This window comes from Triturus cristatus, chromosome 1_2, assembly GCF_964204655.1.
Source record: "Triturus cristatus chromosome 1_2, aTriCri1.1, whole genome shotgun sequence".
Taxonomy (NCBI): Eukaryota; Metazoa; Chordata; class Amphibia; order Caudata; family Salamandridae; genus Triturus; species Triturus cristatus.
Window position 1 is genome coordinate 1,184,213,710 of NC_140580.1, and position 12,590 is coordinate 1,184,226,299.

Here is a 12,590-nt window from a genome sequence, read left to right on the forward strand (position 1 = left end):
TCTCTCTTCAAGTCCCCTGTTGTAAATAGATTCCTCAAAGGCATTACTCACCTTTTCTCTCCTATTCCTTTTGCGATGCCACAGTGGGACTTGAACCTGGTCCTTACCAATTTGATGTGCGCTCCCTTTGAGCCTCTTCACAACTGTCCTCTACGTCTCTTAACCTTGAAGACTGCTTTCCTGGTTGCCATCACCTCCGCTAGGAGAGTGAGTGAGCTCCAGACTCTTTCTTGTAAACCTCCTTTTTTTATCTGTCCATCCGGACAAGGTTGTGCTCAGAACCCGTCCATCTTTTCTGCCAAAAGTTTTCACTGCTTTTCACATCGGCCAAACCATCACTTTGCCCACCTTCTTTCCGCAACCTTCCAGAGAGGAAGAGACGCTCCACAGACTGGACCCAAAATGTACGCTCTCATTTTACCTGAACCGCACACAACAGTTCTGGGTGGATGAACAGCTCTTTGTTGGCTACGTAGGTGCCAAGAAAGGTCGGGCCATACACAAGCAGACCCTTTCCCGATGGGTCATCTTGTGTATCAAAGCCTGTTATTTTTTGGCTAAAAAGGAGCCTCCGGTGGGGCTGCATGCCCATTCCACCCGGGCGACGGCAGCCACTACAGCATTGGGACGTGGTGTCCCCCTGCAAGACATCTGTCAGGCAGCTACGTGGGCCTCGCTGCACACTTATACTAAGCATTATTGCCTGGACAGCCAAGTCCTGAGAGATGGCTTCTTTGGCCATTCTGTTCTCCGGGTCTTTCTGGTGTGATCTTGGTTCGCAGACCCACCACCGGGGTTGGTATTGCTGGGGTATCTATTCTAAGGTAAGGCATCTATCACTACTTGTTTCTTTCAGATGAACAAGTTACTTACCTTCGGTAACTATATATCTGTAAAAAACATTAGTAGTGATAGATTCCTTACCGCCCCACCCATCCTCCCCATTCTGAGAACTGATTTCTAGGGTTAAGGTCATCCCTTTCAGGGCCCTGGTTTCAAGGCACCAGTGGTCAGTATCTTGCATGGCTCTGCGTTTTCTGTTGCGGAAAGTCGTGTACAGAACTGACGTCAGCGCACAAGGGCGGCATCTAAGTAGCTGCTGCGACATCATCTCGGCCACCACAATGCCAACGACGGACGCGGAGCCTCACAACGCCACCTTCCGACGCACAGGGGTACTGCAGACAACTTTCCGGATCCAGTCTGACGCCTGGGGGTAATTCTAAGGTAAGGAATCTATCACTTATAAGGTTTCTTACAGATACATCGTTACCGAAGGCAAGTAACTTGTTCTTTTCTGCACTTTATCAATTATTGGCACTTGCCATGACTTCTAGCATATGTGTGCTCTGACTTCGTTTTTACTCCATGTGCAATCTAGTTCTCATTATTTATGCTACTTTGCACATGGAGTATTTGCTGTCTCTTAACCTCCATGCAATATCTACTTCTATTTATTGTTTACCCAGGGCTTATGCAAATTTTGTATCATTTCTATTTATGTATTGAAGTATTTATCTCATGAGCTATGCTATATTGCCAGTAAGGCTGTTTCCATCTATTTGCTCCGTACAATAGTGTGTTTTCTATTTTTATTTGCACTGAACTTTGACCAGTCCTTTGCTGTGATTGGCTGCACTATTTGTGTAGTGAGTCGTCACCAGTGCGTCAGGTGATCAAGATCGCTGTGGCGATCGAAACGCATCTGGGGCGGACCCTCGTCTGTTTCATCTTTGTGAACACATGAATAAATAATGGAACTTTGAACATGCGCTTTCGATTTATCGGAGTATTTTGCTGGTCCGTACCTGCTGTGTTTCCCTCTCGCTGTAGGAGGGACAGGACTTTGGTTTTGATATACATATATATATATATATATATATATATATATATATATATATATACACACACGTTTTCCCCACGTGGGCAGGACTATTCAGTGCTTATGACTTTGATGAAGATTCTCCTGGAAGAGAACTAGCATTACATGTGAGAAACGTTTCATTACCTGACACTGAATGGATTGGGCAGCTCTTTCGCTGCAAAATTGGCTGAATGGCGTGGACCAATGTGCTGCTGCCGAAAAAACTTTTCTACAAATCACATGGCTGTGTGAAAAAAACACATACAATATGGGATGCATGGTTCAACCACTGTCACAAGCAGTAACTGCCTGTTTGAATGGTTTGCGTCAACGTGATTTTATTCTGGTCTGCTTTGCATACTAACACTAAGGGGGTGTGGCACACTGGCAACTGTTTTGCTGTTTGTTAATATCATAAAACAAGTAAAAGGATTTATCATAAAAAGAATATGGAGTCTGGTGTTTATAGCCAGTGTGGGGAAGTCAAAGGGACATGTTTTGGGGCCTTGTCTATGGACGCAGAGTTGATGGGTGACCAGCTGGTGACTGGCTGCTTACTTTACAGGAGAAAGAGAAGAAGTACATGCTGCCCCTGGACAACCTGAAGCTGAGGGACATTGAGAAGAGCTTTATGTCCAGCAAACACATCTTCGCTCTCTTCAACACCGAGCAAAGGTTTGTCTCTACACTTGCATTTCTCACCTTGTTACACGGAGCAAACACTCTGCCCATCTCCTCCCTCTTAGTCTCCCCCATACTGGCCAACTTCACCTAATCTTATGAGGTCTAGAACTACCACTTGGTCAATCTCACCCGCTCTAGCATCACCAACAGGTTAGTTTCACAATACTACACACCTCAACCTAGTCGGTCTTAACAGGTTTAGCGACACCACCTCTAGTCAGTCTCACCAGGTCCAGCGCCACCATCTGACTAGTCTCATAATGCTTTACACCTCAACCTGGTCAGTCTTAACCGGTTTAGTGCCTCCACCTAGTCAGTCTCACCAGATCTTTCACCGCACAGCATTGGTCTGTCTTTTAATGGCACAGGTCAGTCTGCACTCTGGGGTGGTTTGTGATGGATTTTCTGTGTTTTACCCTCAACAGGTGCAGTGCTTGTGCTGCTGGTTTCTTTGTGCCAAGTTCCCCAACTGCAAATCATGAATTTTGTGCTGTTTTTACAGGAATGTCTACAAAGATTACCGGCAGCTGGAGCTGGCCTGTGAGACCCAGGAGGAGGTGGACGGCTGGAAGGCTTCTTTTCTGCGTGCAGGAGTCTACCCTGAGCGGGTTGAGGTATTTATTTATTCTCATTTTTCTCTTTTTCTGACCCTGGTCAAACTGATATTGTAGGCTTTTACAGAATCAGGGACATTCCAGCTCCGGTTCAGAAGAAGAAATAAAAGAATAAACACAGCAAGAGAAAGGCATAGGTTTGTGGTGCCTGGGAGGGGTATGGTACAGGCAGTTCCGTGCTGCCAGGATAAAGTAATAAGAGCAGGTTTTCAGTTTGTAGTAGGCTGGTTTGAAGGATTAATATGGAGTTCACTTAATAGGGTTTTCCAAATAACTGAGCCACAAAGTGTACAATTGAGCAGCTCTTCTGTTTGGAGGTAGCCATATGTTGGTGGGTGAAGAGACATATTAACTCATATGTGCAAGAATATTTTGGATATGCTTATCAAGTGGATTTCTTTGTAACAGTGGCATGCTCTCTTATCAGGCATCTGTTTCAAGAAGAAGCCAAAACTGGGGGGTTAGGGGGTGTATGCTGGTGACCTTAATGGCGGCACTAATAATGCGGTCTCTCTTAAGGTTGGTTTTGAGTGAGTGGATGGAGAGTCTGGCATTCCTGAAATTGAAACTCTTGAAGTACTGCGGAGGTCAGGGTACCGAGAGTTGGGCTTGAGTCCAAGATCAGAGCCTGTATGTCTGGGTTTGAACCTTAAGAAATACTGGGGCTCACACACCACTGCTGATGCTAAAGTCTGTAGATTTAGGCATGAGTCTCGAAAAAGCACAGAGGTCTGAGGCTGAAATTCTGGGCTTGAATCTAAAAAATACTGGGGCTAACCTACCGGAGAGTTGGCCTTGAATCTTGAGAGCACCAGGACACTATTACTATTGGAGATGTCAGACTCTGGAGAGTTGGGCTTCAGTCTTGAGAGCACCAGGACACTATTACTACTGGAGATGTCAGACTCTGGAGAGTTGGGCTTCAGTCTTGAGAGCACCAGGACACTATTAGTGCTGGTGAGGTCAGACTTGGAGAGTCTGGCTTCACTCTTGGGAGCACCAGGACACTATTAGTGCTGGTGAGGTCAGACTCTGGAGAGTTGGGCTTCAGTCTTGAGAGCACCAGGACACTATTAGTGCTGGTGAGGTCAGACTTGGAGAGTCGGGCTTCACTCTTGAGAGCACCTGGAAACTATTAGTGCTGGAGAGATCAGACTCTGGAGAGTTGGGCTTCACTCTTGAGGGAACCAGGACACTATTAGTGCTGGAGAGATCAGACTCTGGAGAGTTGGGCTTCACTCTTGAGAGCACCAGGACCCTATTAGTGCTGGTGAGGTCAGACTCTGGAGAGATGGGCTTCACTCTTGAGGGAACCAGGACACTATTAGTGCTAGTGAGGTCAGACTCTGGAGAGTTGGACTTCACTCTTGAGAGCACCAGGACACTATTAGTACTGGTGAGGTCAGACTCTGTAGAGTTGGGCTTCACTCTTGAGAGCACCAGGACACTATTAGTGCTGGAAAGATCAGACTCTGGAGAGATGGGCTTCACTCTTGAGAGCACCAGGACACTATTAGTGCTGGTGATGTCAGACTCTGAAGAGTTGGGCTTCACGCTTGAGAGCACCAGGACACTATTAGTACTGGTGAGGTCAGACTCTGGAGAGTTGGGCTTCACTCTTGAGGGAACCAGGACACTATTAGTACTGGTGAGGTCAGACTCTGGAGAGTTGGGCTTCACTTTTGAGGGAACCAGGACACTATTAGTACTGGTGAGGTCAGACTCTGGAGAGATGGGCTTCACTCTTGAGAGCACCAGGACACTATTAGTACTGGTGAGGTCAGACTCTGGAGAGATGGGCTTCACTCTTGAGGGAACCAGGACACTATTAGTGCTGGTGAGGTCAGACTCTGGAGAGTTGGGCTTCACTCTTGAGAGCACCAGGACACTATTAGTACTGGTGAGGTCAGACTCTGGAGAGATGGGCTTCACTCTTGAGAGCACCAGGACACTATTAGTACCGGAGATGTCAGACTCTGAAGAGTTGGGCTTCAGTCTTGAGAGCACCAGGACACTATTAGTGCTGGAGAGGTCAGACTCTGAAGAGCTGGGCTTCACTCTTGAGAGCACCAGGACACTATTAGTGCTGGAGAGATCAGACTCTGGAGAGTTGGGCTTCAGTCTTGAGAGCACCAGGACACTATTAGTGCTGGTGAGGTCAGACTCTGGAGAGATGGGCTTCACTCTTGAGGGAACCAGGACACTATTAGTGCTGGTGAGGTCAGACTCTGGAGAGCTGGGCTTCACTCTTGAGGGAACCAGGACACTATTAGTGCTGGAGAGGCCAGACTCTGGAGAGCTGGGCTTCACTCTTGAGAGCACCAGGACACTATTAGTGCTGGTGAGGTCAGACTCTGGAGAGTTGGGCTTCACTCTTGAGAGCACCAGGACACTATTAGTGCTGGAGAGATCAGACTCTGGAGAGTTGGGCTTCAGTCTTGAGAGCACCAGGACACTATTAGTGCTGGTGAGGTCAGACTCTGGAGAGATGGGCTTCACTCTTGAGGGGACCAGGACACTATTAGTGCTGGTGAGGTCAGACTCTGGAGAGCTGGGCTTCACTCTTGAGAGCACCAGGACACTATTAGTGCTGGTGAGGTCAGACTCTGGAGAGTTGGGCTTCACTCTTGAGAGCACCAGGACACTATTAGTGCTGGAGAGATCAGACTCTGGAGAGTTGGGCATCAGTCTTGAGAGCACCAGGACACTATTAGTACCGAAGAGTTCAGACTCTGGAGAGATGGGCTTGAATCTCGAAAGCGCAGAGGTCAGAAGTTAGAGATCTGGGCTTGAATCTCGAATACTGAGGTCACACAGTGCTGCTTAGTTCATAGGCTTGAGAGCTGGGCTTGAGTCTCAAGAGCAGTGGGAGGGCTCACATAGTACTAAGAGCCTGGAGGCAGGAGCGACCTGTTTTTTACCTTTTTGAGTCAGAGGTGTTGTCATTGTTTTTGGTGTGCAGATCAATGTTAAGCTTGGGTGAAGTGTAAATCCCCAGGATTTCTATTGGATGGTTAGGGTTGGAAGGATCAGTATACAGAGCTTAGAGAGCCATTTGTTTTTATTTTTACTGTCTTTCGCCACCAAGATATTGCTGGTGGTGAAGGACGGTGAAAGAAATAGCCATCCAACCACCCACTCTAACTAGGGCAGATGGACGGATAACTTACCTCATACGGCCCATACTCCCTTGACCGTCGGATGTAGGTTTATGTTGAGGGAGTAAATTTTACTCAGTCATCGTAAACCTGGTGGTGCACCTGACTCCCAATATAGCGGGCTGACCAAGACTTTGCGGACATGGAACTCAATCAGCGTTGTGACTGTGAATACAGCTTTATCAGTAAACTTGTATGTCTGTGCCAATTTAGTGGCCATTTCAGTAGAAAATGTGCTGTCTGTAAATGACAATGTGCTACCACACAGTGCTTTATTTCATTAAAACATTGCCTGCCTCATGTTCTTTAGAACTAGGTGTGTGAAAATGTGTATTTCTTAAAAGCTGGTCATGGTGCTAAAATGTTTGTTAAGCACCGGTGTAAACCAAATATGTTATAATTACATTACCCCAAGGTGAAATCTTTGAATTTGGCAGCATGGTTCCTGAGATCGGGGAATATAAGCACCTAGATTTACCTGAAGATAGTAAGAACATACTTAAGGAAGTTAAAAAACACACCCACGATGGTATCCTATGCTTTCAAGCGGAAGACAGTTTGCTATGGTGTCTTTGAACTAACCATGACCCAGTATCCCTTTAAGAGGGTGTAAACATCCGTTACACCTTAATCTGGCTCAGTCAAAAAACTGGCCTTCATAAAAGTACTTATGACTGCCATCACAGCATACAAAAAGGTCCCTCACACATATATCTCTTTGCTGTGCCTGGCATAAGACTTTTTGGGTGGTTTGAAAACGGCATTTCCCCTGAGACTGTAGCTTTTTCACAATGGGAACTCAAGTTGGGTCTTTCTAAATGAGTTACTCCACTTATTGAGCCAATCCATAAGGCATCATTGCAGCAATGTACTTGCAGGGCAGCTTTTCCTGTGGCTATTCCATCTGTGAGCTTCAAGCCCTATCTGCCCTAGAACCAAACATAGTTTTTCATCAAAAAGGGTTATATTGAACACCTCCTTCTTTTCTACTAAAATTATATTAATGTCCATGTTAATAAAGCTATTTCAAGTTATATAAGCTGGTGTTCTTTAGTAATGTTGCTTCTCTGGCAGAAAGGTCCCTCCATTCTCTGAGAGGAGGGTCTTGAAATATTGCTTGGATAGGACAACGGTCTTGCGAATATCTCTTGAAATCTTTGGATAATTAGGGCCTTTTTGCGCCTCTCTGACCACTTCCAAACAGCCCATTTCCAGATGTATATTCTTGTGTATTGCCTCAACAAATCTCTCCCTGGCAAACCTAAAACTCAATGTGAGGAGAACTGGATATTGCAGCTCGGTAGAGTGATACCACAGTGGCATATGTGACGGAACCAGATGGACGTCTGTTCATGCATCACTGTTTACTGTTTAGATTACCATTCCAGAACTGACTCCTTATTCAGTCAAAATGCTCTACAGAATCTTTTAGGATAAGATTCTACTTTCTATTTTGTGCTTTTGCTGTTCATTACGGACAACCACAAATCTCCGCGCTAAGCTTGCTATTCTATTCTACGTTTATATATATCCGTGACGACCCTACCATGCAGAAGGAAACGTTACTTGTATTTCTAGTTTTACATCCTGGGTATCCTCTTTGAAGTTATAAACTACCCTCCCTTTTCTCAAATTTGTCAATTTTGAATAGCAAAGGATAACTCAGTTGATTGACAAAAGGTTCTGACATCCTGAGACTGGGCAGAATGGAGCCTTCTGGGATAGCTTAATGCCACACTTTATACAAAGTTGTCACCAGGCAGGAGGTAACCTAGTAGCCCATTGGCTAGTGACCTCCCTTGAGGGCACTTTCTGGGCACAAAAGAGGCACTTCTGGCACTCAGATCTCACTTGACTGGATGAAGTGAACCAAAGAAGGACTGCCCTGCTGACCTGGGAACCGGCGACGAAGAGGCTACACCGAAGTTGGACTGCACCTGCTGCTCCGTGGGCTAGCAAAGAAAGGACTGCACCTGCTGCTCCTTGGGCTAGTGAAGAAAGGACTGCACCTGCTGCGAGCAGCTAGCGAAGAAAGTACTGCACCTGCTGCTCCTTGGGCTAGTGAAGAAAGGACTGCACCTGCTGCTCCTTGGGCTAGCGAGGAAAGGACTGCACCTGCTGCTCCTTGGGCTAGTGAAGAAAGGACTGCACCTGCTGCTCCTTGGGCTAGCGAAGTGAAGGACTTCACCTGCTGCTCCTTGGGCTAGCGAAGAGAGGTCTGCACCTGCTGCTCCTTGGGCTAGTGAAGAGAGGTCTGCACCTGCTGCTCCTTGGGATAGTAAAGAAAGGACTGCACCTTCTGCTCCTTGGGCTAGTGAAGAAAGGACTTCACCTGCTGCTCCTTGGGCTAGCGAGGAAAGGACTGCACCTGCTGCTCCTTGGGCTAGCGAAGTGAAGAACTTCAACTGCTGCTCCTTGGGCTAGCAAAGTGAAGGACTGCACCTGCTGCTCCTTGGGCTAGCAAAGAAAGGACTGCACCTGCTGCTCCTTGGGCTAGCAAAGAATGGAATTGCACCTGCTGCTCCTTGGGCTAGCGAAGAATGGAATTGCACCTGCTGCTCCTTGGGCTAGTGAAGAAAGGACTTCACCTGCTGCTCCTTGGGCTAGTGAAGAAAGGACTGCACCTGCTGCTCCTTGGGCTAGTGAAGAAAGGACTGCACCTGCTGCTCCTTGGGCTAGTGAAGAGAGGTCTGCACCTGCTGCTCCTTGGGCTAGTGAAGTGAAGGACTGCACCTGCTGCTCCTTGGGTTAGCGAAGAGAGGTCTGCACCTGCTGCTCCTTGGGCTAGTGAAGTGAAGGTCTGCACCTGCTGCTCCTTGGGCTAGCTAAGAGAGGTCTGCACCTGCTGCTCCTTGGGCTAGCGAAGAGAGGTAACTGTTCAGTTGGACCTTGCAGGTTCATCATCATCATCACAATATCTTTATTTCAGGGCAAATCGCCTTAAAAACACAAACAAAAGACACAATTCATTGTGCATTAAAATGGTCAATAAAATATTGTAATCATAACTATAAGTCAAAAGTATTTGCACAGTAGTAAACGCCCACCACACACATGAATTAATCTAAAGGGACAGTTAGCGGCTTGTGTGAATGCAAAATACTCGAAAGAGGACTAATTTATATAGCATCCAATCAAAAACTGTTTGTCAGTAATTGCTGAATGTAATTCAGCAATTGTACACGTATCAGTCAAAGATAAACTTGTGCCTTCTCTCATGCTTTCAGGAGAGCTAAGTTGAATTAGGCGATTTCTTAATAACCAAGCTGAGAATAAAACTTGATTAGTCCAAAGACAAACAGTCTGGTTGTGTCAAATCTAAGAATCCTCATTGCATCTTGATCTCTCCTTATGTCCTAATTGAGACAAAGAGGCCTAATCCACTCAGACCTTAATTTGTGGTAGGCAGCGCGAATAAATAGCAAATGTTTGATTGACTTAATGGTCTGTGGGCAACAAAAACATGTGGAAACAACACAGAGGAAGGAAGTCACTTGGAAGAAAAGGATCTCAGAGGTAGAGTTCCAAGCCAGGACTTAGAGCATTGCTAGAGTAGGTTGAATCTTGTCACGGTAAGGTTTGAACTTAGGAGACGGCTTGTGGGCTAAAGATTGGTCTGTAAGATTCCCACTCATGGTCCGATGCCACTGCTCGATGATGAATTCTCAATATCTATTTGTAAGATGGTTCTTTGTGGCTTTCCTAATTTTTGTGGGATCGTTCCACATAGTTTGCAATCCAAGTTTGAAGAGTCATGTTTTCACATGACAGAAACATTTTATTTTTGTACTAGTGTCAAGCTGGAGGACTTCAACCATATCATTTCTAAAGGGTTCCAATTAACACTGGGACTACAACCTTGTCCAAAGGAGAAGAGGCTTTGGAGCAGCTAGGTGATCAGTAGTCCTGAGATCAATGTCTAAGATCAAGTGTATAGTAGGAGAATTCTGGGGGAGGCTTATTAGTGATTTGATAAAATTGTTCTCTTTAACAGTGAATGGCCTCACAGACTCCTCTCCGCATGTTTCTGCCTCATATAGTGTAGCTGATTGAGCTTTCATTTTGTAAACTCGGAGGGCAGGAAGAATTGATCTGGGCTGGGTGTTCCTTTGTATTTTGAGAATTGTCATTGCTTTATGCTGAACTAAAGAATTGTGGTCTGCATGATAATGAACTAGCTACTCCGAGACCAAGATAATCAAATGTTTGAACTTTATCAAGAATGGCTCTTCCCAGTCTCAAAGGGCCACTGGGTCCGTTGTGAGGATTAAATGTCATGTACTTGTTTTTTGGGTGATGATTTCTAGGCTTTTCAGGTGAAAAAATTCCCCAAATTTAGGAGAATAGGAATGCCCTTTCAGTTGGAATATGTTCTCTTAAATTACTTGTCTTACCCCTTCTAACTTGGGCATAATTGGATTGATGTAGTCTAATTAATGTGTTTAAACTAGGAGGAAGAACACGCATTCTGCCAAGGACCTCGTATAGCTTCTTCCATGGGACCAAGTCGAATACGGTCCTTAAGTCAACAAATGCTACATATAAGAGGTCTTTTTGCAAATTAGTGCATTTCCATAGTATCAGTGTAAGAAGAAAGGCTTGATCGATAGTGCCAATTTTTGCTTGAAACCCTGTCTGTAGAGGGGATAGAATATGTGCCCCTTCCACCCACTCTTGAAGCTTTGCCATTAGTTCTTTACACACTTTTTTGAAGATTGTCTAAAAGACTGATTGACTTGTAATTTCCAGGGGAACCTCTATCGCCTTTTGTAAAAAGTGGAATTATATGAGCCCTAGTGCAGATATCTGGTAGATCAGCTGTATCGAGAAAAGCATTGGATAATATATTTATGTAAAGTGCCGTACGGCAATTACCGACTTGAATACATTTCCCGGGATCAGTCTGGTCCGGGGGCCTTACCCGAGCAGAAATACTTGATAGCACCAATTGTCTCTGTCATAGAAAAACCAATACACTCTTTATCAGAAGTAGATGGCAAGCCATGGGCTAGGTCTTTGTCTAAACATTCGAAATATGTAGTCGCCTGGTTTGAATAAAGGGCCAAGAAATGGTTGACTCGCAGGCGTGGCTGTAGGTAGTGATCTATCAACATACAAGAGATAAGCTACCATGAGTTATTATATGCCAAAAAGCGGCATTATCATTAGAACAAGATGCCATTAGAAAGGCAGGTCGATTACTATTGTCCCATTTATTTCTTTTTGATGGCAAGAACATGCTTGTATTCTACTCTTGCTCACATGAAGGCTTTTCGAGATTGTTTTTTAAGTGCTGTTATGAGTCAACCAGGTGGCGGTCAACGTTGAGGCCCATGTCATCAACTACGTTGAAGAAAGATTTGTCATCGAAGCCTCTGTTGAAGTACTCAAAACATCTCTCAACGTCGAGGCAAAGATCTCCGGCAACGTCTAGAAGAGCTTCGACGTCGAGACGAACACCTCCATTGCGGCCCATGAGACGCTCAACGTCGAGGTCAAGATCGGTGTTCGACGTCGAGAAGGATCTCACCATCACCTGTTCCTCGTATGATGCCGAGGTTTGGTACTCCGGTGGGCACTCCTCTTCCGGCGTCCACGTTTATTAGAGAGAGGGGTCTGTACGACTCGCAATGTTTGGAGTCTTTTCCGGGTTTGGGTATGGATATAATATGAGCTTCTCGCATACAGGGGGAAAGAAAACCCGATTCCCTGGCCTCCTCAAATACATGTCGTAGGATCGGGATGAGCAGGTGATGAAAGGTTTTATAAAATTCCGCCGGAAGGCCGTCCGGCCCCGGCACATTTCCGGATGACAGCTGCATAATTGCGGTAATCAACTCCTCATCCTCGTGATGGCACAGCAAGAAGTTCAGTTGGCCATCCCCCAGCCACGCAATCGCAGTATCTGCGAAAAAGGAGTCAAAGTCGATAGAGTTGTCCCTTTGGGCTTTGTACAGATCTTTATAAAAACGTCGGAACGTTGCTACTATCGCCTCCGTGTCCCTGTGGGTCTGGCCGTCCTCATCCTCGATCTCTAGGACTGTGTTTGAAAAACGCGGAGGTCGGATGAGGGATGCCAGTCACTTGCCCGGCCTATCTCCCTCCCCATATTGGCGTGCCTTAAAGTATTTTCCCCTGAATTTACATTCTTGTTCCGCAGTGTCCTGATATTCACCCATTGCTGAAAATGAATTAGCCAGTTTGAGGGCGGAATACGCGCCGGTGGAAAAGTAGAACATTGGAATGTTGGGAGCTCCATTGAAAACAATG

At 45.8% G+C, this 12,590-nt stretch overlaps 1 protein-coding gene across 13 annotated transcripts in view; it reads left to right on the plus strand.

The window, feature by feature from the left end:
- DNM1 (dynamin 1) overlaps positions 1–12,590 on the plus strand; it is a 796,474-nt gene that overhangs the window by 660,129 nt on the left and 123,755 nt on the right. For all 13 annotated transcript variants that reach the window (XM_085614099.1, XM_085614096.1, XM_085614097.1 and 10 more), the window contains 2 exons: positions 2,430–2,539; positions 3,051–3,162. In XM_085614099.1, the coding sequence (XP_085470225.1) occupies positions 2,430–2,539; positions 3,051–3,162 (222 nt within the window). The remainder of the gene's footprint in view (positions 1–2,429; positions 2,540–3,050; positions 3,163–12,590) is intronic.